The sequence below is a fragment of the Pelecanus crispus genome, chromosome 8 (assembly GCF_030463565.1).
Source record: "Pelecanus crispus isolate bPelCri1 chromosome 8, bPelCri1.pri, whole genome shotgun sequence".
Classification (NCBI taxonomy): Eukaryota; Metazoa; Chordata; class Aves; order Pelecaniformes; family Pelecanidae; genus Pelecanus; species Pelecanus crispus.
The window spans coordinates 3,565,882-3,582,854 of NC_134650.1; the positions used below are offsets into that span (position 1 = coordinate 3,565,882).

Sequence of the window (16,973 nt, forward strand, 5' to 3'; positions counted from 1 at the left end):
ATTGCAGCAACAGAGATCTGAGTAGCTGAAACCGCTGGTAGAAAGCGCCCTTGATCTCGGTCAGGCTGGCTCCCGCTGCAGGCTAGTTTCCTCGCCGCTCTGCGGCACCCAGACCCTTTCCACCCCGGTGCCCGCGGCTCGGCCGGCCGTGCCCGCTGCCAGCGTGGCGGGGGCGACCCCGGGGTGGTGGGTGCTGCCTGCCCCGCGCCAGCCCGCCAGCACCCGCGGGTTTGCTTTCCGTGTCCTCCGCTTACCGTCTGCTTCTGCCACGTCAGAGTGCCGTCTCGTGAGACACGCCGCTCCGGCTGCCCGAGCATCCTGAGCATCCCCGGCGCAGCCCTCGCGGCGCGGCTCATCCGTTCTCTGTTGCAGGTTCACTCACCCGCTGATGCTGGGCTCCGGCATGCACACCACCGGCATCCCGCACCCCGCCATCGTGCCCCACTCCGGCAAGCAAGAGATGGAGCACTATGACCGAAACATGTAAGTTGGAAGTGCCGGCAGGGCTCAGCGGCGTTAGCGCCTTCATACCCATTTCGTTTATCCCTATTAATGCTTGCACGGGGGGGAGGATGGACGAACACCGAGCTCTGCCTGCATCAGGCGACGGCGCGCGTCGTGCAGCTCTCCGGTCCCCCCACCCGCTCGTGCCGTCGGGTTGGTTTGGTGCCGTCTTCTGCCGAGCTTGGTGCCGCCAAGGCAGCCAGGCTGGAGGGTGGCTTTGATGCTGACAGCTCCTCTTTCGGTCCCACCAAGGAAACCTCAACCAGAGCCAAAGAGAGAAAAGGAAGCCAAGAAGCCCACTATCAAGAAGCCCCTGAACGCTTTCATGTTGTATATGAAAGAAATGCGGGCGAAAGTCATTGCCGAATGCACCCTGAAGGAGAGCGCCGCTATCAACCAGATCTTGGGAAGGAGGGTAAGAGCACACGGGGCTCAGTGCCGCCGTCCCACTGCAGCATCCCCGTCCCTTCCAGCTGCTCTTACGCACGTAACAAGCGTCTGCTTTCAAACCCGGGTGCTCTCACCCCTTAAACGTGCGGAGTCGGATGCGCCCCGGAGCGGGGTGGCTGCGGTGGGGACGGGCTGGGATGGGACGGCGGGGCCGGCGGGGCCATGTCTCACCGCCGCGCTTGTCCTTGCAGTGGCACGCGCTGTCCCGGGAGGAGCAGGCCAAGTACTACGAACTGGCTCGCAAGGAACGGCAGCTCCACATGCAGCTCTACCCCGGCTGGTCTGCCAGAGACAACTACGTAAGTGGCTGCCGCGGCTCGGACCCCCTCCCATGGCGTGGCCAGGAATGACCGGGGGAGGCTGACAACTGGTGTTTGCCAAACCACCCCCCTGTCCCTGGTAATGCCGTTCCTGACGGCACGATAGCTATAGAAATTCACGTTTCAGGAGTATTTTGAACATCCTCGTGGCTCATTGCCTATCTCTAGCACGAATGTTACAGCTCCCCAGCTGCCGCAACCGTTTGTTCGCTTGTTGTCCAAGTAAATGCGAGCAGAAAGGAAGAGGAACTTTTAAATGATGCGGAAGATCTTTGGAAATACAATTTTATGGAAACCCACTGCTTTGTGCATCTTGGGCAGCAGCTGAGGCATCGGCCCGGTGGGAGCAGAGCATGGGGCAGAGATGCGGGAGGAGGAACTTGGGGTGCGATGGCCGGGGGTGCTGATCGGGCACCCGCAGCCTGCTTGGCTCCGTTCGCTTTGCGGTAGCGCCTTGTTCATCGGCTTGAAATCCCGGGGCTGGCTACCGCGGGCTCCGGAGCCGCGGCCATGAGGGGCTGGGCCCAAGGACGCGCTGCAGGTTTGGGGGGATCTGCTGAATTGCGGGCTGCTGGCTCTGTTCTGCGGGTTTAAAACTAGCACGGGGTGTCTGCCCGAACCACGCTCACAGGAGCATAATAATAATGGGAAATAATTGTTAAAAAGGCAAAACAGGAAAGCAGAAGCTGCTTTGTATGCGTCGTAGTGCAAACCTCAGTCTCGCAGGCTGTTCGGGTCCGATTTCGGACCTCTCCATGGGGTTGCATCCCAAGCAGCAGCCCCGGGTGTTGCAGGGCACATAAGCGGTGCTCGCAGGGTGATGGTCACCGATTTCTGTCTGTCCCTCGGGACGCTGATCCCACCCTGACCAAGCAATAGTTGAGGACCCTGACCAAATCAAGCACGCCACGTTTGAAGTATTCAAATGCAACGTGAGCAAACGCAGACAACAGTGCTGCTTGCTCTGTGAGCTCGCGAGCCCAACCCAGCTCTTTGGTGAGCCTGTTTCCCAAGCAAGGTTGCTATTAGGGGGAAAAAAAAAGCCCCAAACCTTTCTAGATTGAAAAAAGAAAAAAAAAATCCCCCAAACCTGGCAGAGGCTGCTGAGCAGAGCAGCTGAGCCACGCAGCAAATAGCGGTGGGTTTCAGCAATAAAAAATTAACTAGTGCAGAGGGCCCTGAAACGTGCTGAGTGCTGGGATCGTGCGTTCCCGTAGCCAGAAGAGCTTTCCCTGTGTATGAGGGAAAGAAGGGAAGCTCCAGCCTTGGTCTTCCTCAGTTTTGGCTGTAGCAAGGTACATTGCCGCAGCAATCGATGCCAAACCGATCCCCGAGGCACGAGCAGAGAAAAAACTGCCTTTGGTTTTTATAGAGGAATGATTTGGCTCTACATCTGAAACAGTGGCTCTTTTTGGAGGGGGCTGCGGTGGACCGGCCACGCTGGCACGGCCAGGGCTCCCAGGGCCCCCCGCTCCCCGGGGAGAAGCGGCGGCAGCTCCTGGCTTGGCCGGCGGGACGAAGCTGCTTCACGGCTCACGGTGGTAGGGCCAGCACTTGGGAAGCCTCCGGGCTACTCCATGGAACATATGGAGGTTACTCTTAAAAAAAAAAAAATTCATTTTCTCTTAGCTATATCAATCACTTCAGCGGCACCGTGTTAAACGAGGTTGCATAGGGATAGTGGTGCCCCAGAAGCACGGGATGCACTCCAGGGCTTTTCTCGTGGCTTTCTCAACTGATTTGATCTTATGTGCCTAACGAGCTCTCATTAGAGACCTGAAGCAATGCACATGTCAGTCTTCAGATGTCTGTCCATCCATCCACTCTAGGGCTCTGCCCTTTGATCTAAGGCTCCGTCGTGTCCCTCGCAGCCGCTTGCTTTCCCCCGGGAGCCGCGCAGCGAGCACCCATCCAGCCCACCCCGACCCGAGCCCTCCTTCCAGAAAGCCCAAACTCCACCGAGGGTGAGAAAACACCCTTAAACAGACCAAAAAAACCCAAAAAGCAAAAAAAATGGAGGATAGAGATGGTGCAGAGAAAGCAGAGGTTACGGGAAGCCCCCAGCCTGCGTTTCCCTGCAGCGGTACAGATATCCCTGCCTCCTTGCACGCACAGACCAGGAGCTCAGCATCCATATGCAGCTTTGCAGGATCAGTGCTGGATGCTGCCGCCCTCCGGAGCAGCCCTTAGAGAAACCGGGGCAGCACCTTTGGTTTCTCTAAGGGCTGCTCCGGAGGGCGGCAGCATCTGGAGAGCATCAGCATCTGGAGGGCAGCAGCATTGCTGAGAGCAAGGCATCATCTTCCTCCAAAACCAAGTGCATCCTCCATGGAAATCTCAATCCCGTAGCATCCTTCGTCTTGGCAAGGGCTGCTTCCTTGCTCCAGAAGAGTTTTTCCCTCCCTCTGAAGGTGCACGTTGGCTCTCCCAGCACCGGCAAGCAGCTGCTACAGGTCTTATGGTCGTTGCAAGAGATGCTTTTCTCTCCGGAGCTTGAGCAGGGAGGAAGAGGAGGAGGAGGAGGAATGTAGGTCACTTCTGCAGCACGTGATGCGGATATCAGGCAGGAAATACAGTTGCTCCCACACTGAAGAAAAAGCTTACCGCAGCTCGGAGCTTTCCACCTTCACTCAAACCACAAGAAGTCATATAAAAAGTCACGGGTCGAAGGCAGCCCTGCGAGCTGCCTGCTCCACGCAGGCCAGATTTGCTCCTGCGCCGCTGTGCCCTCGTTAATAAGCTCATTAGGAGATGGGGGAGTTGTTGCGTGTTGTGAGTGAGAGAGGCAGTTTGGGGATAAAATTGGGTTTTCTTGTTAGTGAGGGAAGAAAACAGAAGAATGAGAGATGGGTCCAGAGCTGCGAAAGCACTGAAACAGAGAGATAAGTATTATTTAAAAATAAATTTCTGGGGATTTCCTAAAACTTTCTTTCCCATTTGAAATCAGGGATGCTCCTCCTGGTAACACGTTATGGAACAATTTCTGTTCAGGTACAAGGCACCGGATTAACGCACGTATTGGAAATAGGGAAGGTGCTAAAATGGGCCGAGCGCTTTTTAGAAACGTAAAGAGGGAGGAGGAATAAGAATCCAGCTGGGAGGATCAGCTGTTGATCAGGCTGCCTCCACTGCATGCAGTAAATCTTGTTTAATTCTATGAATCTAGTTAAATCTATTAATTAAATTATCTATTAATTAATTAATTACAGCAATAATGGGTGGGATTCCCGGGCGAGACACATCAGGGTGGGCCGAGGAGGACTGGCAGGAGCTGGCAGAGGTGCTGAGCAGCGCAGGCACAGGCGCTGGGTTTATTACACTTGTTTTGCACCCGTTGACGTTTTCTCTTGCGACTTCTTAACGCAGCGCGCGGTATGAATCGGGGTCTCGGTCTGCGTTCGTGGCGTGGTCGTGGACTCACAAAACAGAGCAGGGGAGCAGTGGGTGGTTGCTTTGCGAGTTCCTCCTGCGTTTCTTCTCAGGAGCATTGGACTGGGCCGTTGGGGAAAGGAAAGGGATGCCCGCGCAGATAAACCTGAGCAGATCCCAGTTCATCACCCAGTGATTCCCAGTTCATCTCTTCCCTGGAATGGGCAGAGCTGGCCGTGCCGTGGCTGTTACAGCTGGGACCTGGCCGCTCGCCTTCCCCGGCAGCCCGATCCAGCCCCGAAAACCCTGCGCAGCACCCTCAGTCTCCTGGGAGCACGGACTAACAGCCTTTACTTTGATTTCCTAGGGGAAAAAGAAGAGACGGACACGGGAAAAGCAGCAAGATTCCAACTCAGGTAAATGCGTGCGGCTCGGTGGCTGTCCCTTCGTTTCTGCTCAGAGAGGATAATCTGAAAGCAAAGCTGTTGTGTTTTACCATGTTTTCTTTTATGCTCCTGAGCTTAACGAAAGAAATAGGTTTGGGTTTTTTTTTTTTTCAAGACACAGTAAATTAACATTTCTGTGGCATTTTCGTAGACATGTTTAAATTAGAACGTGGGTAGTTCGTGAAAACTGAAAATACTAGATCTTAGCAAGTGTGTAACTTCATACAAATTGTCATCTATTCAAGCCATCCACGGTGAATGTCCCCATCAGCCCTACGGATATGGTTAATTAAAGAAAACTCCTCTCAAACGCATCAGTATTGTGTGTGGGACTAAGTGCAGTGACAGGGTTGAAGATCACCCATGGGGCTACCCCAAATTTGGTTTTCATTTCAAATAACCTGGAGTTCAAGCAAAGTCATACAAAAAACCAGTGCCAGTTGCCTCCCTGCACCACCCTGTTTATTAGAAAAGGCCCTTTTGACAGATTTGGGCTGGTGACACGCACGCTTCCATCATCCGAGGCTATTCCTGTGCTGGTTTCTGAAGCATTGCTGCCATATGGGGAATAAATAATACCTGCACCACTAAATATTTGTTAGAAAACGTCGAGAGACTGTCCTTGCTGACTATGGCATCGCATATACATGAAGTTAGACAGCCTGTTTTTTCCCGTACGTCCATTCTGTGATTGCCTGTAGACTTACAAAGAGCTTTTCCCACTCCCCAGCCGACCAGTTCATTACTGCTCATTGCTCTTATTCACTTCTGGATGAAATTAAGTCAGCCAGACGATGGGCGGTTGGCTTTCTAAGCGAAGCACTAGTGCTCCCTCCCTCCAGAAATGCTCCCTGGGGAGGGTGCCAGCTCAGGCTGTTGCTCTCCTGGCCTCGCACGCCCACGCAAAGAGCTGTCACACCTGAGCTGGGGCCCCCAAGGTGCACAGCTGGCTGCATCTGGGCAGGTCACTTGTGGCTTAGGACATGGGAGTCCAGCTCTGGTGTTACTGCTGTGGATTACACGCCCGTGCGACCAGAATCCCGCAGCCTGCGTTAGTTCCTAAAGTTCAGATTATCTCATTGATTTAATGAATCGCCGTTGGGTGACCTCTTTGAATTGGCCATAAAAAGCAATTCCGTGACTGTGTCCCAGTAATATCTTTAGTTAACACTGTTTATCTCATTCAGTGTGTAGACTGATAAGGGGAATACAAGCTTTTAGCCTTATATGTAGTGTGTGTATATATATGTTTATATATCCATATATATGTCTTGTCTGTGTGATACAAATAATTTCACCTGTTACGGATCGAAAACCAACTGCTGGTTGTACACAACAGGAGACACTGGTGGTGGCTGAAAGAGGGAGCGTGAATCCGGCATGGAAATGTGCTGTTCAAATCCCATTTACAGCACTAAGAGAAAAAAAACATGATGTGCCTGAAAGCTAACAGGGCTTCACCCTAATGAGTCCCATAATTATACTGCAACATTTTAGGAAAGGCCATGGAGAATAGCTTCTCCATGAAAACTGGAAGGGGAATGGTGGGGGGCAGAGTCGAATAACCTGGGCCTGGGTCTCCTTGGTGCTAACTCTGCTTTCAGCCTGCTTCTGCAACGTTTCCTCCTCTTCTTTTCCGTGCGCAGTCCGAGGTCGCTGGCAGCCCCCTTTAGTCGCTGCTGGAAAGGCAGGGAGCAGGTAAGGATGCAGACCCAGGAGGCAGGCAGCACCTCTGGGATTTGGCAGCTTTTCCAAACTTAAGAAATTCAAAGAGCTGTGAATTTGCCTGTAATTGCCCGTATTTCCCAGCGCTGAGGCCATTTCCCAAACCTCCTTCTTCTCCAGCTGCCAGCAGTGATCACTGATATTTGCCTAACGATCACTTTTTTCCAGGAGAGGTGGTGCCAGCACTGGTCTGTTGCAGAAAAAAAAAAAAAATGTAGTCTGTTAGTCGTGTGTTACAGTGGCTAAAATGATGTTGCCTCTTTTCTTCCTCCTGCTCCTCCTCCTCTTTGTGCCTCTGCCTTGCCCATTCTCCGCCACGCATGCTTCTGTGTTCAGATCCTGCCTCTCCTAAGAAATGCAGAGCTCGCTTTGGCCTCAACCAACAAACGGACTGGTGCGGCCCGTGCAGGTGTGTATCAGCATCTCCTCGCTGCTGGGGTGCTCCTGGGCGAGCGGGTTCGGCTCCGTGCGTGCTCCTGCAGCCGTCCCAGCGCCGGCGAGGGCTGCTCCGGCCAGGCGGGGATGGGGTTTTCTCTGGGCATTGGCAGGAGTTGTTGTCCGAGCTGCAAGGGTCAGCCCAAAGCCTGGGTTTCTTACCCACCCCGGGCGATGTCGGTGTGATGCTGTACGTGTTCCTTGGCTGATGGACTGCCCTGGCGTTAAAAGCTTATTTCCAGGGTGGAGACCTCTGAGACGCTGATGTGGAGCTTTTTTTCCCCCCTGTTAGCGATTTCCTGTTGTATAAATAGCACCCTAGGGCCAGCAGTGAGTAGCTAATATGTTTATTTTTCCTATTTATACCGGGGCTAACCATGTATTTTGGAGAGCCACCTCTTCTTGGCCCTGCAGTTTTGCAGTACCCACCGTGGGGTGGGAGAGCCTCGAGCAGTGAGACAGTTTGCAAGCGCCCTGTGCCTCGCGCTTCTAGGGGTGGACACGGCCAGGCGATAGCAAAGCTTGGCGCGTGAACCAAGTGCTGCCTGGCTCAGGGGGTCTGCAAGTGCAGCCAGGTGGGAAAAGCTCCTGGGGGGGGCTTCTGGACCTGGGCACGGAAGCCCCGAGAGGCTCCAGCCTGGACAGAGGTCTGCGATGCGTAGCGCTTTTTTATCCCAATGCGTTGAGGACTCGAGCAAAAGCTGGATGTCAAGTATTGCTTCATGCGCTTAGCGCAGCGTAAAGGGACTAAAATCACTTAGTCTGCCCCAATCTGAACCCCCGACGGTGCTCGGCCGGCGCCTTGGGTGCTGCGCAACAGCAGCCCCCCCTTGCCTGCTGCACGCTGGGTGAGGTCGTCAAGCGCCACGGTTTTTAACTGATGAGGAGTCCAGACAAAGCTCCCTTAATGTCTCATTAATACTTTACCTTCAGTGTCATAGAACTGTAGAATCGTTTAGGTTGGAAAAGAGCTTTAAGATCATCCAGTCCAACCATTAACCTACACTACCAAGTCCACCACTAAACCCATTAAGGGTACAGCAGCAATTGTGTGTTTCCTGGCTTGGTGGCCAGATCGTTTATAATGAAAGTAAAAACTGGGAATCATTAAGATTGGAAAGGATCTCTAAGATCATCAGTCCAACCCTCAACCCAACAGGGATTTTTGCGACCCCCCCCGTCACAGCAATGCCACCAAGCTGAGCGCCCCGGACCGCAGCGCAGGGCAGGGCTGCAGCTCTGCAGCAGTTCCTCCAACTTCACTCTGCCTTCGTTTGAACTCTCTTAATTCAGCTTCACCTCTGCACTGCTTCCCGATTAACACAGGCTGCTGAAGTGCTCGGAGACCTTAGCATGCTTTTATTTTTTAACCTTTGCCTCTCAGACCCTGGTTAGTCACAGCTGTTCTGCAATTCCCCGTACTAACGTGCTGCCGCCGGCTCACGGGCTCCTGTCGTACGCGCTCCACTCACCCGCAGAGAGCAACTTCCACCGGAGGATTTCCACTCCACAGGAGAGGTTAAATGGTTAAAACTGGGGGTTCCTGCTCCAGAGCCTTCACCCTCCTTCCCCTCACCCCAGGCAAAGCGCTCCAGGGTGCCGTAATTCCTAAAGGGAGAGGGATAAATCCCTTCAGCTGTGTAACAGCCACCTCAGCCGTAGCCCACTTACTGGTTTGTTATCAGCGATCTGTATCAGATTCTGTATCAGCAATCTGTATCGGATCTGCTTTTTTTCCCCCGCCCGTTATTTTAAATCAAACCAGTGAATCAATGGCTAGGTTTGTATCGTCTTAAACAGGTCATTGCAACTCCCCATCCTGCAGCTGCTCCTGAGAGGTCCATGGGAAATACGGCTTCTCCTCGGGCTCGTCTGCTCTGGGAAATTACAGCCCGCGTGAAATAACCTCCCAGTTAAATATTCAGTTCAGCAGGGCTGTCGCGTTTCATATCGCCTTAATTGGGTCACCACGGCTAACGATGACACTGGCGGCGGTAATAGCACTGCTCTTGTTCGCATCCAGTGCGAAGTCATGTTTAATATTGGACTAGTTAATCCATATTCTAACACGGTCTAGTTTTTCATTAGTAAGATCAAAGAAAGGTGTATGCCCGCATTAGCAAGGTCTCCATTTGATCCGTTTTCCTCAAATGAGAGCGCCAAGGCAGGGAGCTGGGACGTTCCTTTTAGCTGTTTTAGCTGCAAAGTCATTAATGCCGTCTGCAGCAGAGGGATTGTTCCCTCACTACTATTAAGGTGACATCTTGAGAGCTCTTGTGTTTAAAACTGCACTGAGATGCTCGAGGACCCGTAGCAGGTGACGTGAGGGAGCTGTCACACGAAGAGGAGGAAAACCAGCTGAACAGAGAGCGTGTAAAGACGACATGAGACGGCGCGAGGGCCTGACTCGGCTAGCCAGGAGTGGTTGAAGGAACCCGGGCATATGAGATGACCGCTGGAACGCGGGCGAAATAGTCCTGGTTTTGATAGTGAACAGCACAATTGTCGAGGGATGTGGAGAAACCGTGCCCAAATGCAGTTGCAGCGAGGATGGTGTATGGCTTGTATTTTTGAGACCCCCCAAATCATACCATACCGAGCGGGGAACCTGAATATCTTCGGGGGGTGACGGGCGGCTGGTCCCTGCTCCCCAGGCGCTGCTGTCTTTGGGATTTTCCCGGTCCCAGCGGGCTTCTTACTACAAAAGCGGGGCTAGGGGAGGAGAGTGCCATGCATGGGGTGCTTTTTTGTAAAAAAAAAAAAACTTTTTGTGAGCAAATCTTCCCCAGCTGATGAGCTCTATTTCACAGACAGGCGGTGGAACCGAGTCTTTCACCGGTGCAGGGTCCTTCAGGTCCTTCTGCCTGCTCGCTCTCCCCGGGGTCTGTCTGCGTTGCATTTTGTACTTGTGGCTCTGCTTCCTGAGGGGGAGATCACAGCAAACGCTTCCTGCCCAGGAAAGCCACAGGTGGAAGAGTGAACAGTAGCACCGTCAGGGCTGGTTTTTTTCCTTAGCTTAGTTAGCAGTTGGAAAGGTGACCTACGCTCCGAAGGCCAGCGAGTCTTCTGGAGGGCTCAGGACCAGGCTAACACCCAAAGCAGGACCTCAGGCAGTCTCGGACCACGGCTTCCTCCAGCCGGTCCCAGGCCGTTTTCTTCCCTCTTCCTAAACCTCTGTTGAGCACGTTCAACTGCGCGGCGTCGCTGAGTCAGGAGTGATCGTGCAGTATCTTGAGCTGCAGAGATGGCTGAGAGGAGAGGCTTGTGCTGCAGAAAGAAGAGCGGAGTAGATGATGTGTGGTGCACGAGGCGAGGGAGGTGCTAGGAAATGGGCCACGGCAAAGGCGCCCTGACGAGCTGGAGCCGACTCGCAGCCTTAGGAGAGAAGCCAAAACGGGCGCGGAGGGCAGCGTCCTGGCAGCGCGCGAGCTGGCGCTCCTGGCCACGGCGATGCCGCCTGCCCCGCACCCTGTCCCGGCGGGCCGGGCGCCTGCCTGCGCGGTGGCCCCGTGCCGGGGTGTGCCAGCCGACCCGGCCCGTGAACAGCACGCGTGGCCCGCGTGCGCCGCGGCAAGCCGGTGGGGCTCGTGCGTGGCGGGGGACATTTTGGTCTTGGACTCGGCGAGAGCGCGTTCGCCCCACTCAAGCCCCCAGCAGTAGATAAGCCTGGCGGGTGGGTTAGTGCTGGGTGGTGGGAAACGGCCTCCTGGGGTTGGTCTGTGTTACTGGTTCGGGTTTTGTTACTGCTTTGATTTTTGTTATTGCTTTGATATTTGTTACTGGTTTGACTTTTGCTTTTGGTTTGATTTTTGTTACTGTTCTGACTTTTGTTATTGATTTGGTTTTTTTATTATTGGTTTGATTTTTATTACTGATTTTTGTTAATGGTTTGATTTTTGTTATTGTTTTTACGACCTCCTCTTGGCGTTTTCTGGGTGAAGCCTTTCCATTTGAATTCTGCTCACAGAGCAGAGTGGTCGTTCAGCAGCAGGGCCAGGAGCAGGGGCAGGAGCAGGGCCAGGAGCAGGAGCAGGAGCAGGAGCAGGGCCCAGGCCAGGAGCAGGAGCAGGGTCAGGAGCAGGAGCAGGGCCAGGAGCAGGAGCAGGAGCAGGGCCCAGGCCAGGAGCAGGAGCAGGGGCAGGAGCAGGAGCAGGGCCAGGAGCAGGAGCAGGAGCAGGGCCCAGGCCTGGAGCAGGAGCAGGGTCAGGAGCAGGAGCAGGAGCAGGGCCCAGGCCAGGAGCAGGAGCAGGAGCAGGGTCAGGAGCAGGAGCAGGAGCAGGGCCAGGAGCAGGAGCAGGAGCAGGGCCCAGGCCAGGAGCAGGAGCAGGGTCAGGAGCAGGAGCAGGGCCAGGAGCAGGAGCAGGGCCAGGAGCAGGAGCAGGGCCAGGAGCAGGAGCAGGAGCAGGAGCAGGAGCAGGGCCCGTCCAGGAGCAGGAGCAGCAGCAGCAGCAGGGCCAGAAGCAGGAGCGGGAGCAGGGCCCAGGCCAGGAGCAGGGGCAGGAGCAGAGCCAGGAGCAGGAGCAGGGCCCAGGCCAGGAGCAGGAGCAGGGGCAGGGGCAGGAGCAGGGCCCGGGCCCAGGCCAGGAGCAGGAGCAGGAGCAGGGCCCAGGCCAGGAGCAGGAGCAGGGCCAGAAGCCGGAGCAGGGCCCGGGCCAGGAGCAGGAGCAGGGGCAGGAGCAGGGCCCGGGCCAGGAGCAGGAGCAGGAGCAGGAGCAGGGCCAGGAGCAGGAGCAGGAGCAGGAGCAGGAGCAGGAGCAGGAGCAGGGCCCGGGCCAGGAGCAGGAGCAGGAGCAGGAGCAGGAGCAGGAGCAGGGCGAGGAGCAGGAGCAGGAGCAGGAGCAGGAGTAGGAGCAGGAGCAGGAGCAGGGCCCGGGCCAGGAGCAGGAGCAGGAGCAGGGCCAGGAGCAGGAGCAGGAGCAGGAGCAGGAGCAGGAGCAGGGCCCGGGCCAGGAGCAGGAGCAGGAGCAGGAGCAGGGCCCGGGCCAGGAGCAGGAGCAGGAGCAGGAGCAGGAGCAGGGCCCGGGCCAGGAGCAGGAGCAGGGCCCGGGCCAGGAGCAGGAGCAGGAGCAGGAGCAGGAGCAGGAGCAGGAGCAGGAGCAGGAGCAGGAGCAGGAGCAGGGCCCGGGCCAGGGCCGCTTGTGCGCGGCCGCGCACCCCGCCCCGTCCGCGCCGCGGGGCCGCTGTTATGGCGCCGCCTGGCGGCCGCCGCGAAGCCGCGCAGGGCCCCGGCCCGGCCCCGTCGCAATCCCAGTTTCAGTGGCAATCCCAGTTGTTTCAGTGGCAATCCCAGTTTCAGTGGCAATCCCAGTCCCAGTCGCAGTCCCAGTCGCGGGCGAACCCCGGCCGCGGAGAGGGCAGGCCCGGCCGGGGGCCGGGTGCGCGGGGCCGGGCGGCGGGAGCGGGGCCGGGCATCCCCAGCGGCTGCGTCGGCCCGGTCACGGCCGGCGCCCGCCCGCCAGCTCCCGCGTTATTCACGGAGAACTCTCTTCGCTGTCCGTAGGAGGAAAAAGAAGTGCATTCGGTACTTACAAGGAGAAGGACGCTGTGCCAGCCCAGTTTCTTCCGATGGAAGTGCTATAGACTCCCCCCCCTCTCCTCTGGACGCACTCCAATGCATCTCCTCTGCTTTTCCTTCAGACAAGCTTGCAGCCCCCGCTGCCTCCGCACACAGAGAACAGCCCGGCCCCCTCCCCGTCTCCGCTCACCTCCAAACCGCCGCCTGCTCCTCCAGACTGACCATCAGGTGCTCCTCTGCGCCCGCAGAGCCCCCGCCGTACAGCGTGGCCCCCACCGGGACATAGTCCCGCGGCCGGGGCGCCCGGCGCCTCGCGCTCCCCCGCCCGGGCCCGCTGCCCGTGGACAAGGACCGGAGGCCCATCCAAATTCCCCATCTCGGTGTCAAACGCGCAAAGTTAGGCAACAGAATGACTTAAGGATGCTGGAAAACTCATTTGGGTGGGGTTTTGGTTTTGGGGGTTTTTGGGGGTTTTTTTTTTTTTTTTGGAGGGGGTTGTTAAGATAGAAAAGCGATTTCAAAAAAAAAAAAAAAAGGTAAAAAATAAGTTCTTGCCAAAATTTAAAGTGCTGATGAGTAAACAAGCCTTTTGTCCCTGCCCTGTGCTGCTTTTTTTGTTTGTTTGGGTTTTTTTTTTCTTTTTAACTGCATTATCTTCAAGTACGGCAGAAAGCAGACGAACTCCCCAGCTTGCTGCAGTAGATGGTAGGTGCTATCAATCTAACACTGGCTTCCACTCCCTGCCTTGCCAGGTGCTTTAAAGTGTACTCACTCACTCACACATCTCTCGTAGCCGTTACACCACAGAGCTGGAGAAGCTGGAATAGGAGCATTTTTTTTTTTTTTTAAAAGCCCTTACATCCGAAAACTAAATGTAGCGATGCTAGCTTTCTGATCTGACTGGATAATAGAGAAATGAAATATTTAAACCGTCGAGGTGAATTTTTTTTTTTTTTTTTTTGTCAACTTCTTGTTTGCGAACAGGAAGGTATTGTTTACAGGTAACAGGTCTCTGTGCAGACGTGCCCCGCTCCGCGAGCGTACAGCGCGGCGGGGGGAAAGGGAGCACTAACCGGACAGCGCAAGGGGCTCGGACCGGCCGCTGGAAGGTCTGACGGGCGATGGCTCGGTGCAGGGTCTCCCTTGCTGTTCGGAATTGTCCATCGCGGACGCGGACGCCCGGAAATCTCACCAGCTAGGCTTGGGCAGAGCCTCAGAAATGGGCTTGCTACCGAGGCAGGGGACGGCGGGGCGGAGAGGTGCGAGCTGCCCTCCCTGCTCCTGGCTTCAGGCGTCCGTCCGTCCGTCCCCTCAGCAGGATCAGAACCCTTTTATTTTTCATGATTTGGTGCGTAACTTTTTAAAAAACCTTATTCTAGCTTTTTCTAAAAGATCCTCCCTCCACCCCCACGATGATGCCAAACATTAACATATTCTCTCCAGCTTGAAAACATTCACCCGTTTCTGGTATTTTATTTATATTTTGAGCTTGATAAGCAAAAACCACCATGGACAGATTGTGACCTCACTGAACTGATGTAAATCCCCAATTAATCCAAGTCCTTGATTTACTTCAGGTTTACAGACTTCTCGCAGAGACCACAATCTAGTCCAGGGCAGATTTTTTTCCTGTTTCAAAGAAATATATTCTAGACTGCTGAAGAGAAAAAATTAACACCATGCAGAGGGAGAGGGGGGTCTATTTTTTTCTACTTTACAGAATAGGTTTTAGAGTACTGAATACAAATTGCGTAGTAATATTATTGTAGAACTGCAAGAAATTTAAGATGACCTTTATAATATACAAAATATTTTTGTATTTTTTTTCTTAACGCAAAAACAAAAACCCTAATTTTTTACATTGGACTAAACGTAACTTTTGAAACAAGTTTATGCCTCAAAGATTGAAAATTTTAAAAAAAAAATCAACCAACCTGATTAGTCTGTAGAGCAGCTTTGGGTTTATTCCCTTTATTTAGGTACTTTTGCTTATAGTAGCGTAGATTTTTTAATTCCAGTTTTAGTGTAGAAGATCTAAACCTATTGCTTTATTCCTCTCCTGTGTAAATGTAACTTCGGAAGCACTGAATGAAAGCTACGTGCACAAGGCTGAAAAGTTTGAAAAGTCATTTTAAAGTTAGACAGAACCATTTTAACCCTTAGAGAAGTAGCATTACCTGAACCGACTGCCAACTGTACACTTAGCCATGTACGTACTGCGCTCAGAGGGTTAATGATACAGCACTAGATCGATGCGCAATCCGCTCATTTTTAAATTATTTTAGCAAGCTTCGACAACAGCGTGCTCCAGTGCTCAACAGAGGAGCTTGGCAGACTCTTCCCAGATCTGACATAGCCTCTTTTTATCACTTGATTTAAAAAGAAAAAAAAAAAATTAAAAAAAGAAATACAGCTGTGTCTCAGCTCACCGTTTGTCACTCCGAGAGCCTCTGATTTAAGGTGCTGTAGAAGTGTCAGCTACTGGAAACGCCGGAGATGAGAAACCAGCCGCAGTGGCCTGGCGTAACTCACCGCTGGGCGTAAAGCTGGCATAACTTAATACCCCACTGGTATTTTGCGGTCGGACGAAACATATGAGTTAGCAGCAAAGCAAAAGCAGGTATTCAAAAAAAAAAAAAAAAAAAAGCAGATGTGTCTAAATAACAGCAGAGGAAATGGAGGGGGAAGTCCTGAACAGTATTAAGCCAAGTGTCCCGCCCAGGGCCCAGACAGCCCAGCCCTCGCTCGTGTCTGGCTTCCACCCCGTTACTTCAAGGCTTCTTCGGCCCCTCCGCGGCGTGGACGCTTGCCTTGGCGCAGGGCACGCTGCCCGCCAGAAGGGCCGTCCGTACCGCAGCCTCCTCTCGGCATTACTCCATCCCATTCCTGCAAAATCTCCTTAGAGAAACCTCCCGCCCGCCTCTCCGGGAGCCTCTCCTCCCGCGCGCGGCACAGCAGCGTTTCGGCAGCCGCGGAGCCGGGGCACTTGCGGCCTTCGCATCGTTCCGAGCCCGCGCTCTGCTCCAGATGCACAGGTTTGCAGCCAGACCCTACCCTGCGCTTTCAGCTACCGCAGTATAAAATCACAACACCCACTTGGCATACTGTAACATGGTCAGTTTATACTGGTGTAACTGAGAAAATTTCATCTTTTTCTTCTCCCCCCCCCAAAAAAAAAAAACACACAAGAGAACTTTAAGCTGCCCATTTCCAAGACAACACAGTGAGCATGACCAACTTTTGTTACTTGCCCCACGGCTGATAACCAATGCCAAAACAAAGTTACTTTTATTAATACCAAAAAAGTGTCTTTAAAAATGCTATATGAAGTGTTACTATTCTGTGTTAATACTCTTTTTAATAGAAGGAAAACTTTGCCCTTAAGTTTCTATCACAATGAGAATTTTTTTTTTTTAGTTCCTTTACAGCAATTTCAACTCTTTCTGAAATACATATTTGAATTCCTGAAATCAGTTTGAATGTAGAAGTCATGGAAGTACCACTTCATTAAACCAAGTAAAACCACTGTATGTATGTAGCAGGGATAATGTTTTGCAGCTGTACTTTCATTTGTCCAATGACTATCCATCATTTGTTGTAATTTTTTTACTTCATTGAGTTTGTATTTTTTTGGCTTTTATGTTCAAAATATGTTTATAGCTTTATAAATAAAGTAATTGCCAGACTGGCTATTCAAAAGAGGCCACTGGAAGTTATAATCCTATCAAACTGTCAAATAACTATTTCTCAGAACTCAAGAGGATTTCTTTTTTTTTTCCTCCCCCCCTTCAGCATTTGTATGTACAATTAGTTTTTAGAATAATTTCCAGTAGTCTTCAATGGATAAGACTGAAATAGTAAACCAAGACTAAGAAAAAAAAAATTTCTTCTACAATCCCTATGGACACTTTGCCTTCCCTACCCCTACACTGAATCACTTCAGCCAAGAGCTGTCCCTGATCATGACTTTAAAAAAAAAGTTGAAGAGCAAGATGAAGTTTAATAGCTGGAAGTTGGACAGTCTCTCCCCATTTCAAGAATTTCTAAGCACACAGCTGAGAGTACTACAGGCAAATTTCAATTAGAGAAAATAAGTTGTATGGAATCCTAACTACCAGGACTACTAAGAATATTGAAATCTGTCAAAACTGTATATATTTTTTTTCCCTCTGCATGCTGCTATGCTGTACCTCCACACTTGCATCAGTA

At 53.0% G+C, this 16,973-nt stretch overlaps 1 protein-coding gene across 3 annotated transcripts in view; it reads left to right on the forward strand.

Annotated features, from left to right (window-relative positions):
• TCF7 (transcription factor 7) overlaps positions 1–16,637 on the forward strand; it is a 79,905-nt gene extending 63,268 nt beyond the window's left edge. Inside the window, exons 6-11 of one of the 3 annotated variants that reach the window (XM_075715771.1) lie at positions 373–483; positions 757–919; positions 1,146–1,253; positions 5,011–5,059; positions 7,151–7,225; positions 16,182–16,637. In XM_075715771.1, the coding sequence (XP_075571886.1) occupies positions 373–483; positions 757–919; positions 1,146–1,253; positions 5,011–5,059; positions 7,151–7,225; positions 16,182–16,243 (568 nt within the window). In that variant the 3' untranslated portion in view covers positions 16,244–16,637. Of the gene's footprint in view, positions 1–372; positions 484–756; positions 920–1,145; positions 1,254–5,010; positions 5,060–7,150; positions 7,226–12,749; positions 13,051–16,181 lie in introns of those variants that run through there. The other 2 variants (XM_075715770.1, XM_075715772.1) reach the window with 2 other exon arrangements.
• Positions 16,638–16,973: the final 336 nt, after the last annotated feature.